At 41.1% G+C, this 21,523-nt stretch overlaps 1 protein-coding gene across 6 annotated transcripts; it reads right to left on the bottom strand.

The window, feature by feature from the left end:
- Window positions 1-617: 617 nt before the first annotated feature.
- Window positions 618-21,268, bottom strand: scube2 (signal peptide, CUB domain, EGF-like 2). 6 transcript variants are annotated; one of them, XM_040010869.1, is made up of 23 exons: window positions 20,952-21,268; window positions 19,128-19,244; window positions 18,857-18,982; window positions 18,538-18,672; window positions 17,708-17,833; window positions 17,501-17,617; window positions 16,221-16,310; window positions 15,485-15,601; window positions 15,263-15,385; window positions 14,595-14,711; window positions 14,258-14,380; window positions 13,844-13,960; window positions 12,509-12,598; window positions 12,239-12,361; window positions 11,530-11,697; window positions 11,004-11,210; window positions 6,693-6,863; window positions 5,066-5,233; window positions 4,438-4,599; window positions 4,150-4,347; window positions 3,705-3,857; window positions 3,059-3,138; window positions 618-1,773 (listed from the first exon to the last, which is right to left on the bottom strand). In XM_040010869.1, the coding sequence occupies exons 1-23, from the start codon at window positions 21,019-21,021 to the stop codon at window positions 1,627-1,629; spliced, it is 3,045 nt and encodes a 1,014-aa protein (XP_039866803.1). In that variant the 5' UTR covers window positions 21,022-21,268; the 3' UTR covers window positions 618-1,626. The 6 variants fall into 6 exon arrangements, with proteins under 6 accessions (XP_039866803.1, XP_039866804.1, XP_039866802.1 ...); XM_040010870.1 differs by lacking the exon at window positions 20,952-21,268 and adding an exon at window positions 20,289-20,525; XM_040010868.1 differs by lacking the exon at window positions 20,952-21,268 and adding an exon at window positions 19,639-20,225 and having other exon boundaries at window positions 11,004-11,207.
- Window positions 21,269-21,523: the final 255 nt, after the last annotated feature.

Genomic DNA, 21,523 nt, shown 5'->3' with positions numbered 1-21,523 from the left:
AAGACAATTATTATATTATCATTGTAGAGTCTTTACCTTACATTCTAAAGTGCATTGTGTTTTGGCGCTATATACATAAAATCTCAACTCAATTAAAACGCTAAGATAAATAAACAAATCGACCATTTATTTTTATAATTTCTTTATAATTTTATCTTTTTTAGCATTTACACTTGTATTCAAGAACTATTTTGCATTATAAATATTTTCGAAACACTTTTTTCATATAGATTCTTTTCGAATTCATGGGGCTGACAGAAAATGTCCTGCAACTGTAAAATGGCCTTTATAACTACGGAAGATTGTTTTTTCCAGTGATGAAACATCTTTTATTATCCAAGATAAATCCAAATTATGTGCAACCTTGTTACTCTAATTACTCTAGTTTATCCCTGTCTCCATATCATTTTTGATAAAATAATCATGTTTTTTTTCTTGCAAGCATTTTATCTCAAAAGTTCTACCTACTAACTCAATAATAATAATATTTAATAAAGACCAACTTTATTATTCCTCTGGAGGTATTAAACATATACAAACACATGAACTTGTACAGAAATAAGACAAAGTGGTTGAAAGTGGTGGAAATCAGTGGTGGGAAAAAAAAAAGGAAATCCGTTTCCGATCTTTATTTACAGCACATTCGATGTACAAAATCATAAAAATATACATACTTGTTTCATCTAGGAGAGGTAAATATAGTTTACTTCTATTTTACAGAACTTTTCATGTATTCATGGCATCACAAATTGTTCCGTTTCTCTGCAGAGTAATTCGTTGTCTTTGGTTGCTAGTGACCTAGCTGAAGCAGTCATTGCCTTGTGACTAGTTTTGGAAAGGAAAAAGTATTTTTTAAAGAACAGCAGTGCTCATCCAGACACCTTAGAAGACCCAATACGTGAGCCAACAGCAAACGCAGCCATGCTATACCATTAAAGTGTATGTAGCTGCTACAAAACATTAGCGTTTCACCTAAAACTTTTTACATCATATACAAGACATTCATCAGAATAATTGCTTTTGTGGCAGGGCTACTTCTTTTGCAGTGCTAATTTCCCCAAGAAAACTTGTGTGCGCTATTTGTTCCTGACATTTTTGCAGTATTTCTGTCAGTATTTCATGCCTACCTGTGCAGGCCATGTTAAAAAACTAAATGTTAAACCTAAACCTATATACAGTGTTACTGACATTCAGCATATATCTGTTCGTCTATCATATTTGTTTTTCATCCAAATGCAATTAAAGAGTCCCATAATGCCGCCATGTACAGTATTTCTCAACATTCAAATACCCAATTTGGACTTGGAATTTAAATCCCAACTTTAAAATTTAAAGGGCCGTATAATGTCATTCATCTGCTGTTAGAAGTATTTTCCAAATGAGATCTCCTAATTCCTCTCCGAGGAAGCCCATATAGATCTGTGGTTTGTACCACTTCCTCAGTTAAAAATTTCACTTTTCCATTGGGATCGTTTCATCAGGTGCGGTCCTCTTGTCCAACACGTAACCTTAGAATGCGCAGGGGTCAATTGATAAAACACATAAGAGGGTCCAGTTTCTAATTTAAGCTTATTATGAAAAATCCTGGAACCTTGTGGCAACTTTTTTTTCTTCTTCTTCTTCTTCTTAAGGACGAAGGAACCTCAGGACTTTGGACCGCAGGAAGCGAATGAAGGATTTGGGGAACATTTCTCTCGATTCTTGCGCTGTATAATTGAAGAAGTTTTGTGGGTGAGCCAGCACGTCAAACAGTGCCTTCATGAGCTTCTTGTCCTGAGAGGGAAAAAAGAAAAGAAAAAAAAAAAGAAAAAAAAAAGGAAGTGTGTTATCCAAAAGAATTCCTTACAGTATGTAGTCTAAGGAGCTTGGAAAGAAAAGCGTCTGGACTTCTTTAAGTTGCTTGAAGACGTTTCACCTCTCATCCGAGAAGTTTCTTCAGTTCTAAGGTCAAATGGTGGAGAGTCCCAGATTTAAACTCAGTGGGAGTTTCCCCCCAAAGAGGGACAAAGGACCCCCTGATGATCCTCTACCTAATCACACGAGCCAAGGTGTGAAAACGGGTATAGGTCACAATCAGCCAAGGTTTCGGGTGAGCTGATTGTGAAACCTGGCCCCACCCTATCATGTGATTTCCTGAGGTCAGATGGCCCAGGATGTGAGTGGGCGTTAAGGCGTCTGGGACGGGATCTCAAAACTGGATTATAGATGGCAGACAGTTGGTGTTGTAAACCAGCGCCTCTGTTCAAAGATGGTCGCTCACAGTGGACATAGATGGCTTCTTTCACTCCTCTTTCAAATCATCTGTCCTCTCTGTCCAAAATGTCAATGTTCACATTTCGGACATGTGATTAGGTAGAGGATCATCAGGGGGTCCTTTGTCCCTCTTTAGGGGGAAACTCCCACTGGGTTTAAACCTGGGACTCTCCACCATTTGACCCTTAGAACTGAAGAAGCTTCTCGGATGAGAGGTGAAACGTCTTCAAGCAACTTAAAGAAGTCCAGACGCTTTTCTTTCCAAGCTCCTTAGACTACGATGACCTGGATGACTGAGAACCTTCACAGACTTACAGTATGTAATTTTTACCCATAGGAAACCACAGTGACACAGGTGTCACTGTCCCTTTACACACAGAGGGAAGTTCCTATTAAAGTTTCAACACTTACTCTCTCACAGTTTTCTTGACAATAAAATGGGTCGGGGCTCTTATGGGTTAATGTGAGCGGTACTCTGTATTTCTACTTGTTCCCAAAAGAGGGTGCTACATGGTCACTGGAGCCAAACCACTAACACGGTGAGGACTCAAAACTGCCCAGCTGATCTTTGTCAAATAAAGTCTAAATGGTCAGCTGAAAATAGCCCATGAGATAAAACAGCTAAAACTCTTAATGAGCAGGTTAGTAAGTCAGGAATGCAATGCTTTAAAAGATGAAAGTAATGGATAAATGTAAATATATACAGCTTACACTAATGGTTTTAGGTATTTTAGACCTACTCAGGCTAGAGACCAAAGTGCTCCCTGTTAAACATTTGTATAATATAATTATAAAATCCCGATACCTTAAGTATTTCCTGGTGATGCTCTGAAGCATATAATCTTCCATCTCTGACGATGTCTTCTATCAACTCTTGGTAGTCCTCTGAAACAAATAACGTTCATAAATAGCTTAGTAAGAAAAAACAAACTAGATTTAAACAATATTCAGAGGTATCATCGGTTTATTCTTTCTCAATTCATCAAATTTAAAAGGGATTGTTAAAAAAAAAAAAACAATAAAACAAATGTAGAACCCTACAGAAGATTTAATGGAAACCACAGTTTCTACAGGTAGGGGCAGATTTTTTTTTTCCCTCTTAAACGAATGAGGCACACAGTATTCGTTACACCCCACCCCCCAAAAACAAGGGACAAAAACCCACAGACATCTTTTTCCAAGTTGTCTCTGATAATCCTCAGGGAGGACACCATGTACCAATTTCAAATAACTATGGGTCGTAAGATTCCTGCCAGGCCAAAGGCTGCATGAATGAAATGAAAACACTTTGCTCTGCTTCTGAAAGATAAATGCTGAATGAAAATGAGGATTTCAATAATTTATATTGGAAAAATGAGACACAATATAGTGTGCGCTGGTTTGGTGGGACCAGGTTGTGAACTTACATGGAATTACAGTACTAATCTTATTTCCAAGACAAACCATCTCACCATCATACGTCACATATGGAACCTGGAAGCCTTTGCCGCTGTTTCCCTCATTGGACCTGAACTGTATCCAAAGCCTCTTGGAGCGGGAGGTGAAGGCGATGGGACGTTCATATGTCTGACACGTCTCGTAGGTCGTCACAGAGTTGGGGAGAGCTGTGAGGAAAGAAGCACAGAGGAAAGGCCTTAATACGTAACTACTGAAGAATTTGAAAACCACTCTTATGACATTAAGAGATGTTTTTCTACCACTGTGCCGATTCATCCTGCTCTGCACACACAGACTATATTGTAAGCAGACATTTGTTTTCATAACTTCTGAAGATTATAGCGTCTTAAAAAAAGGATCATAATCGTAACTTGAGCCCAAACCAAAGCAAATCCAACCTAAAACCCCTGTGTTATATTTTATTTGTTAGTTAAATGGCACAAACACAGTAGAACTCACCGCTTTTTCTCATCACCAAGTAGTCTCCACATTCATCCTCAATAGGCAGGTAGATTTCAGGGACAACAATAAGGATCCTGCGTTTGGGGGGAGGGTTAATGATCCAAGTGCACTCGATATTCGCAGGATAGTTTCCCGGGTAGTTGGGAGATTCGATGTAACCTGTAAAATCCCCGAGCTCGCCTCCACATCGTCGGTCTGTAAGTGACACAAAAATTAAAAATATCTCAAATGGAATCCTAATATTGGAAACTGAAACCCCGCCCCACCCCCTACAGATATACATACTTTTGCACTGCATGATGTTAGTGGAACCATCATAGTCGGTGGTGGTGTTTCCAGGGCAGGTGACACAGTAGTTCTGACCAAAATCCCCTTGATATGTGCCCATAGGGCAGCGAATGCAGCGGTGTGTGCTGGTGTTGTAGTAATGTCCTGGAGAGCACTGCACTGCAGGAGCAAAGGCCAGCGATAGAGAGCTGTTAGCTGATATAATCCACCAACAAAAAAAATCTTATCCTACATTATACCTGAAAAATCTTCAGTTAAAACATTATACATTAAAAAAACAAAACAAAACACAACAATAACAACAAAAAACTGCGCTTGAGTTAGAACGGAAACTCTCTGTGCCTGGTAAAAACCATACAACAGCTGCAGAGGGCAGCAGAGTCCCTATCAACACCTGCAAATGCTACACAATGTTTTGAAGTCACAAAAAGAGTTAAAATCCCCAAAACAACAGATGGTTCACTTTATTTCACAAGTCTGGCAGGCTTTCATAAACGTTCTCGGCTCCAAAAGAACCATTTAAACCCTTCGTTTATATTAAAGCTAAACTAAAGCGAAAGCTAAAATAAACCAGGCAGAAGTTATTAGGTTTTATATCTAGTGACATAACTAAAATCTTTCATACCTTTGGTCTCACACTCCTGAAATGAGACAGCCCCGCTGCGCCGGGTGCCCAGGTCCCCTCCACAGGGGGAGCAGGAGGTGCGCCCCACCTCTGGTTGGTACGTTCCAGGTGGACAGAGCTGGCAGGGGATGAAGCCATCGTGGGAGTGCTGACCAGGGGAACACTGACCTGAACACACACAAGCATTCACTGGGTCAAGTCACACTGTTAGAAGCAGGAAATGCTCTGTCCACTTAAAAACAACAACAACAACAACTTTGCTTTACTTTTATTTAGCAAAACTTAAGAAAATACTAATGGAAAAAATGCTGTGTTACATCTCCACCTCTCACTGCGTGTAACTCCTGGGTGACTAGTACAAAGTGGATGTGTGATAGCTCGTCTTGTTTAGTCTGTCAGGCGAGATGTGACTCTGATAACAGCACAGGAGGAGAACAAAACATGGTGGCTCCTTGAGCTTTTTATTCAGGACTGAAAGAAGTTAATTCATATTCAAGCTTCTTCAGATTTAGACAAAGCAAAACAACTGCCAGCGAGATCTTTATCGAGGCACCACTGCTTCCTTTGTACCTTCACAACTTCAGATTTTCTGCGGCTGTTGCTTTTTTTTTTTGATTATTTATTTGATATAAATATCTATAAAATATCATACATTTTTTAGTAGGTAGTTAAATAACACACAATCTCTTTTTTCATTGTTTATTTATTTTTTAATTTGGTGCAGTAAGACTGGCCGTGAGAGGGGTCTGTGTCAGTAGGGAAAGCTGAAAAACATTTTTAAAAAATGCAGTTAAAAGTCTAAAATTCATCCCTTCCTTCACACTCTCCAAAGCTGCGCAGGTCAGGGTCAGTCTTTGGCAGGCTGATTCTGGCCCCTGGGCTTTATGTTTGACAGGAAGTTGCTTGGCATTTACATGTCACCATAAAGTAAAAAAGAGAATTTACTATTGCTTCTGAAATCAGCTGGAAAGTGTAATTATTTGGGACCTGCTTTCTGAGCCCTAAAGGTGACTAGTTTTTGCACAAACCAGATTAATACTGGCTCAGGTGGTAGAGCAGGTCATCTACCAATCAGAAAGTCGGTGAAACAATCCTCCTCGACTCCTCCTGCCTGCATGCTGAAGCATCCTTGGGTAACATACAGAATTGAGTGTGTGTGAATGTTAGAAAGTGCTTAGCTACAGATAAAAGCACTGTATGGGTGATTGGGTGAGTTGATGTGACCATTTTAACTGCTTGTAAAATTAAAAATTAGCATTAACATTTGGCTGTAGGATCACTCAATCTGTGAAAACTTGGAAAACACCCATTTGTGAACCTGTCTTTAATTTGAAACTTGGCACCTGTAAAGTTTTGATAGCACATGATCAAAATCTGTCCACAGACAGACACTCAGAAATCTTCCAAAGCACTTAAAACAGCCCTCGTGGTAGGTTCCTGTCTTGTGACATCTCCAGGATTTCAACACATACAAAGTCAACACACAAGACATTAAATGTCAAGTTGCCTGCAGTAAAGTATGTTTAAAGGACACATAAAAATTTAAGACAAACCAGTTTATAATACAGTAAAACTATAAAATTTTATTGTTTGATGTTTTTTAAAATGTTAAAATGTGGTGTTTTACCTCCACACTCTGAAATGTTTCGAGCTCCCACCACTTTGGAGACTTCTCTTCCTTGAGGTGTAGGACAAACCTCACAGGACATCTGTCCCTCCTCGTCCTGATACGTCCCAGCTGGACACGACAAACACCGTCCCTGATCGCCATCGTAGTAGGTCCCAACACCGCAGCTCACTAAGACACAGATGGAAAAGGACATCAAGAGAGATTAAAGTTTAGCCGTTCTGTGACATACTTGTAGCGAGACACTGTTGCATGCCCGTCTCTAGTGCACATAAAGCAAATGTCGGCCTACAAAGTTTCTCCAAAGAGTTGCTAAGCATGTGCTGACAGTTTTATCTTTGTGCTATGCTAAGTTGAGGGGGAAAAGTCATATTTTTTGAATACTAAACACACAGAAATATTTTTCAGACAGTAATTCTGTGATATAGAGTCAATTACAAACAAATGTAACTGTTTGAGGATGATGGAACATTTCCGCAAAAACTAAAAACAAACACTTAAAGATAAGCCATCCAAAACAGACGTTAACGTTTGAACTTGTAATTAAAGTCAATTTAGTAGACAGATCAGGTCAGGTGGCGCTCATGGACAAATAACCACACCATAAGAGTGTGTGGGTAAAAAAAAGAACAATGCGATAAGCAGACATGAATCAACAAATATAGCAGATTGCCCCGTGGTTACACACAATCAAGCAGTCCTAACCACAGCGTAGATGTACACAATAAACACCGCAGCTACAGTGAATGATGAGACCATTAAAGAAACCCAGATCACAGCTGCCTCTCAAGTGTAATCAAAGAGGATCATGTAAATACTTGAACTGGATAAACACAGTAAAGAGCAGTGAGCGCCAGCTTTAAGAAGGCAGCTGAGCCCGAACAATTATCTATCTGTTGACAGCGTTTTCCTGCCATCTTAAAGGTATCACTGAGCTCAGTGTAGATTATTGTACCAGAGAGTGGTGCATTAGGCTGTACGGTTACAGGCCATCTTTATATGGCACCACACAATCAAATGTGAACAACGTGCAGGTAACATATCAGGACTGCATCATGTAAAGTAGTGATGCTGTTGTGATGCCTATATAAAGTTCTAGAGTCTTCAAATAGAAAACAGTAGAAGAGCACGTTCGTAAAATGTTTGTGAAATATGCCCACTGGATTCAAATGTCAGATTTGTGTCACTAAACAGAGTACGGCTTGATACTAACAAAGGATATCTCTCCTTTAGGCATCATGTAGGTCAAGTACATTTATCTTAGCTACAACTGTATGATAAGATGTCAGCTATGAAAATGCTTGTGCATTACATTAACACAGTGTAACTATTGCAGGTTTCAGGTTCAAGTCTCATTTTAACTGTGTCTTCTTGTAAACTTTTGCTTATTAATTACATTCCCTTGTTGTTGGTTATTCCCTTTAAGTCAACTTTTATTTGTCTGTTTAACATTTATCTTTATTGATCTGTTTTACATGATTGTTTTGCACTTTGTTCAGTGTTTGCTGTGCCTAAATGAGCTATACAAATAAACTGATCTGAAGTTATGAATTTTATTTGCTTTGGACTGCATGAAACACACACATTAAAAGTCCAAATGACATTAAAGTACATTTGCAAACCAACCTAAAACAGCCATGCAAAAGCAAAATCATGGGGACAAAAGAACAACAGCCTCTCCCAGTGCTGCCTTTACTGCATCCACACCTACACCTGTCTTAATACTTGACACAACATGGCTGTGCATCAGAGAGGAACTTTAAAATGCCAACGTAAGCACCCTCAGCTCTTTTAAAAGCAATCACAGCCGCAAATCAAAGGGAGAGCTTCCCTTTTATCGTATAAAAGCGCAAACACTTGATTAAAGGGGCTAAAACACTGTTTTGCTTTGGTTCCTCCCATTCAGACTGATGCCTGTAATTAATTTGGCAATTACTGTGTCTGTCTGATAGCCGTAAGAACTTCACTTGAAAACTAAAGCTGAGCTCACACAAGAATAAATCAATTAAACTCCTGAGACTTTCGAGCAAAACGTGCCTCATATGTAGCCTTCAACCGGGCTGAAAGAAAAGAACCAATATCAGAGAGAGCTCAACACACAAAAGCTTTCACACAGATCCATTATACGTGGCTCTGCAGACTGTTAGAATTACATTTTCTTTCTCCCAACGAAAACCTATCAAGAGCAGCTCATTTTTGAAGCCTTTTGTTTATTCTAAAAGACCACAAGGAGCCATCACTGCATTGTCCTCTAACAGCTTTTATTTGACAGAGGGAAGCTGTGAGGGAAGAGACAGAGTGAGAGTGAAAAAGAGGAAAGAAAAAAAACTTGAAGCCTTTCAAATGCAAAGAACGGTTCTATAGAGTTCTCGAATTGATGGCCCCAAAGAGGTTTAAAAGACCTTTCACCTCTATTCAAGTCCCTGGTTTTTGCCTACTTGATGACATAGGAAAACACTATGGTATCACAGTAGTAAGGAGCTGAACCCAATAAAAGAGGTCAGGTTTCTGAATCCCCCCATTCTACTTGGTCCAATCACTGCTCGCGCCCATCAAGCAGGGGCCCAAACAGCTGATGCTAATTGATTCCCATGGTGTGGGTGAAGTCAATTCTCTTTAGCAGTTTAGTGGCTAGGGGTCATGCAAAGTGGCCCCCAGCTGGGGTGCAAGGGTAGTGGGGGGGACAGCACTTAAAGTGCCAGCTTGAATCAACAGCACTTCCTAAACATCTCCAACGTTAAAACAAACACACAAACAAGTTCACTGCGACACTCACATGGATGTGAGAACATGTGGACCTGTGGTGGACACGTTCACATGAAGCCTCTTATGTATGCTTTGGTTGTTTTCCTGCACATAAATAATGTAGAGTTGAAATAAATTTTAGACTCAAAATGATCATGTTATTAATAAGCTAACATCACAAGTTATTTAAACTGAACCAATGTCCCGGAATATAAACGTTACTTCAACCAATAACCCAAACATAGCGCAGAGGAGGAGGAGCTGCCACGCTTTAAACTGTGCACAGTGTTTTCTTCAAATCCACAGAAGACTGTGTTCTTCTCAAGGAGTGAGAATGAGCCTCAAATGGGGTTTTCAATGGAGTGGGCAAATTGAAAAGGACTAAACTGCACTCCAAACTAAGCCAGAGCAAAAGATGGGGGAGGAGGGAAAAATATAGCTCCTTTAAAGAGCTGGAGGTTAAGAAGAATGCCTTTCAGAGCCCCCCTCTCCTTTTTCCCTCCTCTCCCAAATTACATGTCTACACCCTTGCCACAACCAATAGACTGCCTAATGTTGACCTGAAAGCAAAGCGGGGGACGGAAGGAATAAAGACACTTAAGATGTGAAATAAATCATGTCAGGAAAGCTTAACAGCAGACGTAGCTTAAATGTTAATGATGAGACCAAAGAAAAAAAAATTACAGGGAGATGAATGGAAAGCAAAACTTATGACTTTCCCTCAACAGACATTATCTCATGAAACTACAGAGCGGCTATAGTTTGACACATGTTTTTGGCCATCAGCCATATTCCTGAGATCTGGGGATAAAGATCTGGGCCTACATTAAGTTAAAACATCCTCAACACTGACGCATATATTGAACAAAGCGCATACTGCCTGAATAAATATTTAGACATCACAATTTAGGAGGAAAGGCACCAGTTTCCCCTCGCTGATACTGAGAAGATGTCCAGCACGCAGCCAACACATTGTGAGGCCTGAAAATAGGGGCATACAGTTGCAACCGCCAGAGAAAACACAAGCCTGCCTTGAGCTCTCCACCATCGACAGTGTGCGGCCCTATTTAAAGAGCATTTTTCTCCAGCGCAGGTTGTATATAAAATTCAAGCAAGAGGCAGCAGGAGACCTGCCATCAGCCCTAACGTTACACTTTTATCCCATGGAGATGCTGGAAGATCTCGCAGCTTGGAGGGCCAACAACAGCTTCTCTGTTCTTCCACACAAGCTCGCTTTCCCCCTCCAACTTGCTCATTACAGAATGTCTGCAAACCAAATATGGCATTCATCTGGCCCACACCTGCTCCAAATCCAATCATTAAACCCGCCTGTCTAAATATATCTCACTGGCTTGGGCCAATTCAATTACTTAAAGCCATGACTATGGGTCTACTGTGTGTATGGGGTATGCTCACAAGTGCTGCTGCCTCAAAAAACAAAGCGGTGGGAAAGATGAAAAGCATTAACGTTTCCAGTAGAAGTTTTGCCTGGATTAACTGTTTGTGCTCTGCTCGTTAACAGGATTTCTACAGTGAATAAACACTACACACATAAACTCAACTCACCACATTTTCTGCCCAAGAGCATCTGTCCTGCTATGCAGTGTCCTGGCAGCTCTGCCAGCTGGCTCGGACTCCTGGATAGATTGTAGTCTGCTCCGGCAAAGTGGAGGTGGAACTGCTCCCGGTTGATGGACTTCCGCAGGGTCCTGATGGTCTTCCTGAGCCTCTTCTCTGAACGGCGGCGCACGCAGTTCACGTCACAACCCTCTGCTGAGAAAAGCACTCGATACTGCAAGAGTTTCCAAAGCAAGATTTCCTATTGTTCACCTGCAATAACCTGCGATTTCATGCCTAGATTCCCATAAGCTTACTTCACACCGCTAACGCAGAAATCAAGGAAATTAAACAAAAACACCCTTTGCCCCAAATCTAGAGCCCATCACCAGAGCCAAGTCAAAACAGGAGATACTTTTACACAGCTTGGTTTGTTTAGTGACAAACAGAGCGGCGAAAGACAGATTTAAGAATCATAATCACAGGTCGCAGACAGACAGGCGGGCAGCCAAGCAGAAACCACAGAGAGACCAACCTGTTACCTCCTCTAGGTTCACATCCAGCTCAAACTCAGCAGTGATTGAGGAGCCGTCCTCCTCGCCGGCCTTCCTGCCATGGCGGCTACGCATTCTCTGTCCAGATGAGGTGCAGCGCAGGCTCACGTAGCTGAACTGGACATTTTCAGTGAAGAGAAACTTCCTTTCTGTGAACATGGGACACAACAAACCCCCAGCAAGCACAACAAAGAGAAAAATTGCACAGTTGTTAACAGACAGGAAACATTAATCACATACAATAATCTTTGGTCATGCACAGTGAAAAGCTAATAGAACAAAGGGGATGCAATGGCAATGAGATGTTGGTTTCCTTTCAGTGTCTGTGAGGGATGTACCATGCTGAGCCCCTTTTGTAGAAGCAAAATAATCCTACAATCAGAATCGTGTTTGATTGATAGCTAGGTCACACACACAACTAAAAGGCATCCTGTGGCTAATTACATCCTCCCTGTCACTGGCAGACAAAGTGCTGTGCTGAGACGTGGAAGACACTCAAAACCACATCACTTTCCCCACAAATTTCTTTCACATTTGCTCTTGGTTTTTGGTTTTCTTTGAAGCATCTTTAAGGTCTGCTTCAGAGTCTTTAGATGTTGGCAGTTCTCGGTAAACCCAAAATGTTTTTTAACCAGCAACATAAAGACAATATAACTAAGTCTTGTGCTTTGAGTCGGCGTGGCGCTGTACCTGAGCGCGCTGAGTTTAGGCTCTCCCTGAGTTTCTCCTGACTTCGTTTTAAGTTGCACCTTGCGGTGCCAGACTTAAAAGTGGCCGTTGTCTTAATGCGGGCAAGGCTGGCCGTTTCTCGACCTGCACGACAGGGGGACAGAAAATATCGTTATCAAGTGAAGACAAGTAAAGCGTGACCTACCTGTTCCTGTGTTACTGTTTTCTTTGGCAGAGCGGGAAAAAAAAAAGAAAAAAAAAAGATGTAAATCTGCGATGTCCTGTACTTGCCTAAGCAATATGAGCCACTGTTGTTCTTTTGTGCGTCAGCCAAGCAGGGCAGAGGCATTCCACAGGTCACTGTGTAGGAATCCTCCGTCCCTGAAAACACACGAGGCCGTGACACAGGGACCGACACTGACAAAAGTAAGGGCCAAAAAAACAACTAAGACAAAAGACAGGCAGCATGTATGAACATGAAGTCCGTCAACAGACTTTTCACTCAATTAAATCTACAACTGTTGAGCTTACTGACTAGCTGCACTTCCACCTGACTGAATTGTGCTGTTTGAAGACATAATATACAAAAAGCATCCTCGATGTATCATAAGCTTCTTCACCAATCCACCCTGGTCCTTTTTATCTCTCTCTCTAACTAACCTGTGAACCTGCAATTGTCAAAATATCCTGATTTAAATGTGGGACTTGTAGCAGTGCTAATCCTGCTGGATTAGTTGACATGTTTTGCAGCTGCTTCACTCTGACAGCCCAACACCAGCCATCTGCTTCATATCAGCAAGTAGCTCTTGTTAAAAAATTTTTATTCACACCCCCAGTTAGCTGTTACCACAGCAACAAGTACTTTTCTTGGGGTCCGCAGAGAGTCAACAAGTAAACTGAAGAGGGCAATATGATAAAAATAAACTATGAAAGAGACAAACCATCAATTTATCTAATTCAGGGAACCTATCCCAGCTGTCATAGGGTGAGAGCTGCGATACACCTTGGACAGGTCATCAACCTATCACAGGGCCAACACAGAGAGATGTACCCATGCATGTTCTTGGACTGTGGGAAGAAGCCAGAGTACCCAGAGACAACTCACTGTGAGGCGACAGTGCTGACCACAGCACCACCCAATGATAAGACCATTAATGTATATTCCACATACATGCTGTCTTTTTATGCAGCTTTATTTTATTTGGATATTCTTAGTTTATTAGTATTTCATTTCATTATTTTTTTATCTTTAATGTCATATCTTTCTCAATTTTTTTTTTTTTTTTTTTTTTTTTTTTTTTTTTTTTTTTGGTGCTTCTAATCTATTTATAGGTCATTTTATCGTCTATTTCTTAATGTTTTTGTTCTCTTTTTAATTTATTCTATATATCACATATTATTGCATATTATTTGCTTTGCTTTATCACTCTTTGTTCTCATCTACTGGTTAGTCATCTGTGAAGCGCTGTGAACTGCACTAACTTGCATGAAAGATGCCCATACAAATAAAGACTGATTGCATGACAGATGATATATAACATAGCCAAAAAAATTGCTCAGTTACTAAACCAACACACCGGTTTACCGCAGCTCACACTATACAGAGATCTGGCTCAACCAACTCACCGCTGCTGATGTGTACTTGAGACTGGCAGGTCAGAAAGCAGCGATCCCCTCCCTCCTGCTTGCTACAGTTCAAAGTAGGTTTAGATGGGGGCTGTGCAGGTGATAAACCCTCAGCCGCTAGATAAAAACCACAACAAAACTCAAACATGTTCAAAAGCAAGAAGGAGGAAGATGCACATGAAGATGAAGAAGCACAGAAAGTCCAAAATCCTGAAAGCTTTGTAGCATTTTGGATGGATTACTCAAGCACAAGAAAATTAAAGAGTAAACAAATAAATAAATAAAGAACAACTCAAAGTATCTCCTGTTTTTGTCCACAAAGGTGTTTGCTGTCACACTTCATCACTGCACAATTTCCATTGAGACGTGACAATAACAGACCTGCTTGTCATTCAGAGACAGGTGCTAACCTACCGATGCAGTCCTTTTTGTTCCAATGTAGCTTATAGCCGGGACGGCAAAAGCATTCAAATCCACCCACGGTGTTCTCACAGCCATGCTCGCAACCGGCATTGTTCACACTGCATTCATTTATATCTGGGATGGGGAAAAAATTGGGGGGAAGAAAAAAAAAAAAAAAATGGGGAAAAAAAGTCAGTCTTTATGATTTCAGAGATCGATTTCCAAAAACGCCAATGAGCAACCACTCACATCTGTGTGCTTAATCAAATAAAACATTTAAATGCATCAAGCGCTTGTGTGTTATGCTGAACTTGTTATGTGTAGTGCCCTCCACCCAACTTAGTCTCACCTCCACAGTGGGCCAGTCCGTACATGGTATAGCCTTTGTTGCACAGACACTGAAAACCACCCGGGGAGTTCACACAGGTGTGATCACATGTGCGCTCGAAGAAGCATTCGTCTATATCTGTAATCAAAATCAGGCAGATGACATAATAGCAGGGCAGTCAGTTACAATCTTCGCCAGCAGGAATTTCCCATCTAATGACGACCATTTTCCTACTCAGTGAAGTGCGACAGGTACATTACACTACAGCAGATTAAAAAAACAAAAGCAAAAATACTAGCTTTTCATAGAAACGACTTCTAAAAAAGAAATCATTGTCATCAATCATGCCAAACTCTGATGCAAAAAAAGGTAAACAAAAGTAAACCCCAGAAAAAGGGTTTACATGCTCCCTGATGTATTCAACTCTTTAAAGCCTGAACCATGAAATAATTGTCAAGTAATTCAAGTTGAATAAAATCACACTAATGATGTAGAAGTCTGAAAAACTCAGAAAAATTCAACATGATACTAATTTTCTTTTTGTAAAAACGAAAAATCTAAATTCACTCAGTGATAAAAAAAAAAAAAAAAAAAAAAAAAGAAACAAGAGAGAGATGTTGTAAATGTCATCATTATCTCGTTCATGCAAGTTCCTGTTACTGCTCCTGCAGTTCAGGAGCCACGTCTACCTTGACAGGAGCGTTCGTCTGTCAGCAGCTTAAAACCTTTTCTGCAGTTGCACTCAAAGCTGCCGATGGTGTTCTTGCAGGAGTGATCGCAGCCGCCGTTGTTGACCTCGCATTCATCGATATCTGCGGGTGAAACAAGTGAGATTCTAAGAACGCATTTTCACGTGCAGGTTTGTTAGCGTATTAAGATACTATCCCTCGTTGTGAAGATGGCAGTCTGACCTTTGCACGTCTTCCCATCTGGCTGAAGCGTGAAGCCAGCGGGGCAGCTGCAGCGCACGCCGGTGGATGTGTCTTTGCAGGTGCAGTCGCAGCCGCCATTGTTCACGGCGCAGGTTTCTAAAAATGCAACACGCCTTATCACTGCATGCAAAAGACCTTTCTCCTAGTGGGGAATGCTGTGCTTTCCATTTGTGACAAAATACTAGAACTTAGCAGAATAAAACCATTTTCTGTAAAGTACCCTTTAAATAATTTCGTCCACTGATTTAAAAGGTTAAATTAACGTGCAGAATTTAACAATATTGTGCGTCTAACGTCACTGAGATGTTTGGATTAGGGCTGACCCGTACAGTCTCACCGGATGAGACTGCATACCTAATAAAGTACCAATCACACAATGTTTTACATGTATTGAGTGACCCAGAATCACACAACTGATGAATACTCAACATAGAAGAAAAGATTCACATGCTTTCCTTTCCAAATGGAAGGAAAATGTGAAATGTACCACACTGTCACATACGTGTATATTTCAAGTGAGATCGGCGGTGAGAAAGTGAGCATGCAGCCATTTCACAGTTTGCTCAAAAGACTGAGGAATGTATCAGTTTGCTAGAAATAAACTCCTCTCCCCACTCCTGAGGACTTCCTGGAAGCTTCACACGTAAAAAAAACAACAACCAAAAAACCAAAAAAAACCCACACAAATTCAAAACTGCGGGAGTCTTATTATTACCCATTAACAGCCTTCGTTTGACCCGCTTGTCCACCTCTGTAAAGGACGTGGCATTGTGGTCCAAGGACTCTGTGGTGGCTTCATCTCGCTCTGTGACACACAAAATCAGAGTAATGCTTTACTGTTATCCTCAGTGAGTGTTTATGCCAGCCATCAGGGCGCAGATGTGTTTTGACACTTGAGATGTTCAGCTTGTGGTGGCTTGGTGTGTGTCAGATAACACGGCAGATCAGAAAAGTGAATCACGGAGACAACGTCAGCAGTGACACGCCCAGACCTCACACACACTGCTGGCTTGGAAGGAGAGATATTACCCGCTATCTGACGGCTGATCCTTATCCTTTACAACCGCTGTGTGGAAAAATGCACGCTGCCTAACAGGAGAACTGATAGAGTGAAAGAGGGATCCTCTAATTTCATCCATTCATAAGGGTAGCCTCCTCATAACTCAAGAAGAAAAAAAAAAAATAGTGTAGGCAGCTCCTGGACTTCGCCCACCCTGGGCTGAAATCTAGATCTATTTTGCTTCATACTGAACATAAATGAGTATATATGTATGTAAAAATAATTATCGTCAGGTTAAAACATTGTATACATGTTTTGTGTTTCTTTGTTAAAGCTTTAAAATGCTGTAAACATCATCTAGATTTGAAAGCATGACTCCAATTAAGTCATAAAAAAGTTCATCTAGCCTACAACGTTATTTTATTATTGGGTCAGTTGACACTTAGAGCATGACTGCCTTCAAAACGCCATCTTTTTTTAAGGCTGAACCATTAGGATGTAATGGCTTATTATTTGGCATCTTTGGAAAAATGTTTTATCACTTCGCAACCTTGCACGCTGGTTGGAAAATGATGTGAGGACATTAAAGATAATAGAGGATATTTGATGTTGTGTTTTAGATGACAGAGTGGTCTAATGTGCCTGCTGGATGGCTGGCTATGGAGTGGGAAACATTATCTTTACCAGGCAGGATTGGAATGACAAAGATATCTTCACCATATTAACAGCTCATGGAGATAAATTTTTGTCTCACCTCCTTTTTATGCATGTACACCTACCAACTGCTCACCTGATCCTAAGCATGCTTTTTTTTACAAAAAACAAAACAACGTATATACAGTGTGTATGCACGGGCATATACTGTCCTCTCTTCCTCCAAAATTCAATAACATATCAATCATAAAAAAATGATGTGTATCCCAGCATTTCTTTCACTACAGCATTGTGCTCACTGTTTTGCATTCCTCGTCTCAGCTCAGTGTCAGCCTGCTTACCTACACATGAGCTCCTGTCAGGCTGCAGAGTGTACCTGCTGTGACACCTGCATATGGAGCCGTTCTCAGTGTCCTCGCAGGTGTGCTGGCAGCCTCCATTGCCATGGTTACAAGTCACTGTAAGGTAAACAACATGCAACTATTAATGCAAATAATCAGTTCAACATAAGAAGCCCGATGCACTTGCGAGTGTTAGCGTGCACGTACAGATGCAGTCTCTCTGGTTCTTGGCCAGCTCAAAGCCTGGACGGCACTCACAGGCCACACCCCCTTTGGATGTCTCCTTGCAGATGTGGGCGCAGCCGTGCTCCTTATTCATACAGTTGAGGCCCTCTGGATAGAAAGAGGGAGAGAGGTACACAATGAAACTCTCCTACAGTGACTGACCAGCTACACACAAAGGCGCACATACTGAGAGATTAGTCTGGAAACGTGAAAGACACTGATTGTTCTCACGCCCCTACACAAGCCAAAAACATCCACTGCTGCGTTATTCTTAGCGCCTCTATAGAGGGAACAAGAATCTAAAGTTCATTCCCTAAAAAAACCTCCAAACAACAAAAAACAAAACAACATATTCAATGGTGATTTGTAGCAGCATTTATATGGACGGGTCACAGCTGAGCGGATAGGTCCACTGGGATATAAAAGGGTTGTCAAGACCCGATGGAGTGGAAAGTAGTCACATTTGAGTCGACTTCAGTGAAGGAGACAAAACAAAGGCGCTTCAGACTAATCTGTGACACAGACCGCATAGACCAGAGTGTTGCAGTTATTGACTTATTTTGTTCTGAGGGACACAGAGATCCTTTTTCCCACAGCATGTTGCTGTTTCAGATGAAAGCTCGGTGACAGGAGCCAGCTTGAACCTGTCATTCCTCATTGTGTCATCAGTCTCTTGGAGAATCTGCTACATCTTTCTTTCTTTTTTCTTTTTTACTAGTTTTACACAATTAGGGCACACAGGCATCCACAAACACACAATCTTTTGTAGATGAGTTAGCGACTATTTCAAACTTTGTGTTACATATACTCACCCACAGAGCGGTGGATGCACGTGTGCTGGTTGTCGCTGAGGAAGAAGCCCTCTTTGCAGCGGCACTCGTAGCTGCCCATTGTGTTGACACAAGTGTGCTGGCACCCACCGTTGTTGAACTGGCATTCATCCACATCTACAGGACAGTGAATCGATCACACGAGTAAACAACTTACAATGCTTCAGGTGGGAGGTATTCACTTACATAAACCAACACAGACCGTCTTCAGCGTTTTATAAAGCATGAGTTTACACAGCTGAGGACGCAAGCTCCCCATCTACCATGACAGATTGCTTATTTAGTTTAAAGCTAATCTTACCTAGACAGTTATGTCCATCATGTGCCAAATGAAACCCATCATAACAAGTGCAGCGATAATTGCCTGGTGTGTTGTTGCACTCATGCACACAACCCCCATTGTACTCCAGGTCACATTCATCAATATCTGAGAAACAAACAACACATAAAGGTTGGGGTGGGGAGAAAAAGCTAAAAATGCTAAAACATCTTAGGCTCTGAACAATTAGAACAAGGTGTGGCTGCAACAGGAAGAAAAGAAATCTGTGGCTAAACATTTACACAATGCTTACCTTCACACTGTTTTCCATCGCCTTTAAAACCTGCTTTACACGTGCACTTATAAGAGTCTTGGGTCGTTTGACAAATAGCGTCAATGTGACAGCCATCACTTCCCTCTGCGCATGGATCTACAGGAATGCATTATCATCAAAAACACGTTAGAAAATTAACAAAAAGCCGACATATTTGTGAGAATGAAGCCGGAAAATTCAGATTTAACTGATAAAAACGAAATAATAGAGTATAAGTTGAAATGGGGGGAAATCCTGTGAAAACCTGAACGTTAACAACATGCCAAAAAACAAAACTTTTTGGAAACGTTTATGCACACGTAGCGCGCAACCTGCCACGGCAGTGCTGTTTATTTCCTATAATACAAAGTTGTTAGGAATTAGGAGAAAATGCTAAAAGTCGCTGCTGGTGAAACGACATGGAGCGCACTCCTGGGAAAAGCGTGCGTAAAGTCTCCACGACTGCATAAGACAACACACACACACGCTCACACACTCACTACAGTCCCACCTCGAAACTCTGGAAGCGCTGCGCTTTGGCGACTATTTAACAGGAGCAAAAACAAACAAAAGTCCCTTGCAGCCCAAACAGCTCCCATGGTGATATGATCCAACTTTAGAGGTCTTTCTCAAAAGGACGCGTACGCACTGAAGTCGCGAGCGAGCGTCCGCCTCATTTTCATTCTAGCCTGTCAATCCGCTTCACAAGGCGCTTTTGAGAAGAGAAAGGAGTGAGTGAGTGAGAATAAGAGCGTGCGTGCGCGCGCGAGCACGTGAGAATGGAAAAAACGCTTTTGAAGCAGAGTTGAGTCAATAGAGGGAAGCCAAAGAAAAGCGGAAGCGTCAAGTGTGTGTAAAAAGCATCACAACGGCAGCGCGCTGCAGAGGCTTCTATTTTGAAAAAAAGAAATGCCCGGAAGTGTTATAGTAAATGCTAATTTACAAGCTCCTTTGAGTGGCTTTAAAGTCAAAACAGCGTTTGGTGTCTGTGTATGGTAGCACGGAGGCGAGCGACAGTCGACAGTGACTGTTGCTTAGCTGAAAGCGATTTAGTCGTAGGGCATCGTTTCGAAAATGACGACCTGTGGTCGTTCCAGGCGCCGGTTGCCTCGGTAACCCTCTAATAAATACGCTAGAGGCAGAGCAGTTGGAATTACTTACTCATGGGCTCTGGTTAGAGGTAACCTAGTGCTAAATATGCTACAAGGTCATGTGTCAATGAACGATATTCTACATTCTCATTGGTAGTCGCCTTACTGCTCGCTTGGGATTTGAAATAAAAAATGTTTGTCCCGAAGTCCCACCCACTTCGGTGTTTCGCCCGGAGTCGCTTAATGTCTTTGCCTTTCAATGATCTCTAGTGGCCTTATCGGTTTGAATCGCTTCCAGTGTGGACTCAGCTGCATATTAAGTTCTCTCAATTTTTACATATGCAATATAAAATATATGACATAACATAAGAGCTTACATGTCAGATAGCAAACCAGATGTCACTGGGGAAACTCTGTGTGCGTTTTTGTTAGGGACACACCAAGTCTTGTTTAAACTTTAAGTTGACTTAAGTTTTAAAATACTTACAGGCTTTTTTCACTGCCGTTGTAATGTTTTACGTGCACTACTGTGTGTATATATACTACGAGTGCATTAAGCTAAATATTAGCTAACTAGCTACTCCTGGAAGCGAACTTTAATTAAAAAAGCGTGGTTGCTAGGCAACGAACGATTTTTAGTTCTAATTGATAATCGCTACACGAAAGACGCCTTGTTTACCAGTCAAATAAATAGTTAACTTTAAAGTCAGGCGTTGTTGTGAAAGCTACAGACCTGAGTAAGAGTGGAGTACGTACGCTTGCTTCAGCAGGGCTGTTAGCTTAGTATCGACGTTTACATGCATTTATGAGCTTTTACCATCGGACAAATAAGCTAACGATGGTAGAATTTACTAAGATTGCACCATACTGATTTTACAGCCGCAGTTTTCCCTACTGTGACTTAGGTTCAATTATCAAAATGCAACTCCAGTTGTGCAATATAAGTGAAATCCCAATCTAGCCAATAAACAGGAACACCTTTAACCCCTGCAAACAGCGAAGGGACCAAAAGCTCCATCAGCGTTAATGTAGCTCTTTTCCACCACCTGCTGGTGCAGAAAAATATGACAGGCCGCTTTTTTTTTTCCTATTTTTTTTTTTATTGTAATACAGATCTACTTTGTGATACAGTATAAAAAGAACAAAACAAAACATACATTGCATGTTCAAAGGAAGCGCACAAAATTTCTGAAAGGCTCTACACCAATTATCTAAAAATTTCAGTTACAAACGTTTTTGTAATAAATAAACATAAATTACATAAGAACCATAACGGAAAGATCAAATAATTCTTTAAGGCACATC

The sequence above is a fragment of the Simochromis diagramma genome, unplaced genomic scaffold (assembly GCF_900408965.1).
Source record: "Simochromis diagramma unplaced genomic scaffold, fSimDia1.1 OVJJ01000603.1, whole genome shotgun sequence".
Lineage (NCBI taxonomy): Eukaryota > Metazoa > Chordata > Actinopteri > Cichliformes > Cichlidae > Simochromis > Simochromis diagramma.
The sequence above is the reverse complement of the archived record's forward strand: the minus strand, read 5'-3'. Positions and strand labels throughout refer to the sequence as shown.

Coding starts and splice junctions, on each gene's coding strand:
- scube2 (XM_040010867.1), bottom strand. CDS start 19,726: ATGGGAGCTGTTTGGGCTGCAAGGGACTTTTGTTTGTTTTTGCTCCTG. Junction 12,599..13,843: donor TCAAGTACACATCAGCAGCG/GTGAGTTGGTTG, acceptor GTGTGTTTTCAG/GGACGGAGGATTCCTACACA. Junction 11,698..12,238: donor CCTAAACTCAGCGCGCTCAG/GTACAGCGCCAC, acceptor CCATGTTCACAG/AAAGGAAGTTTCTCTTCACT.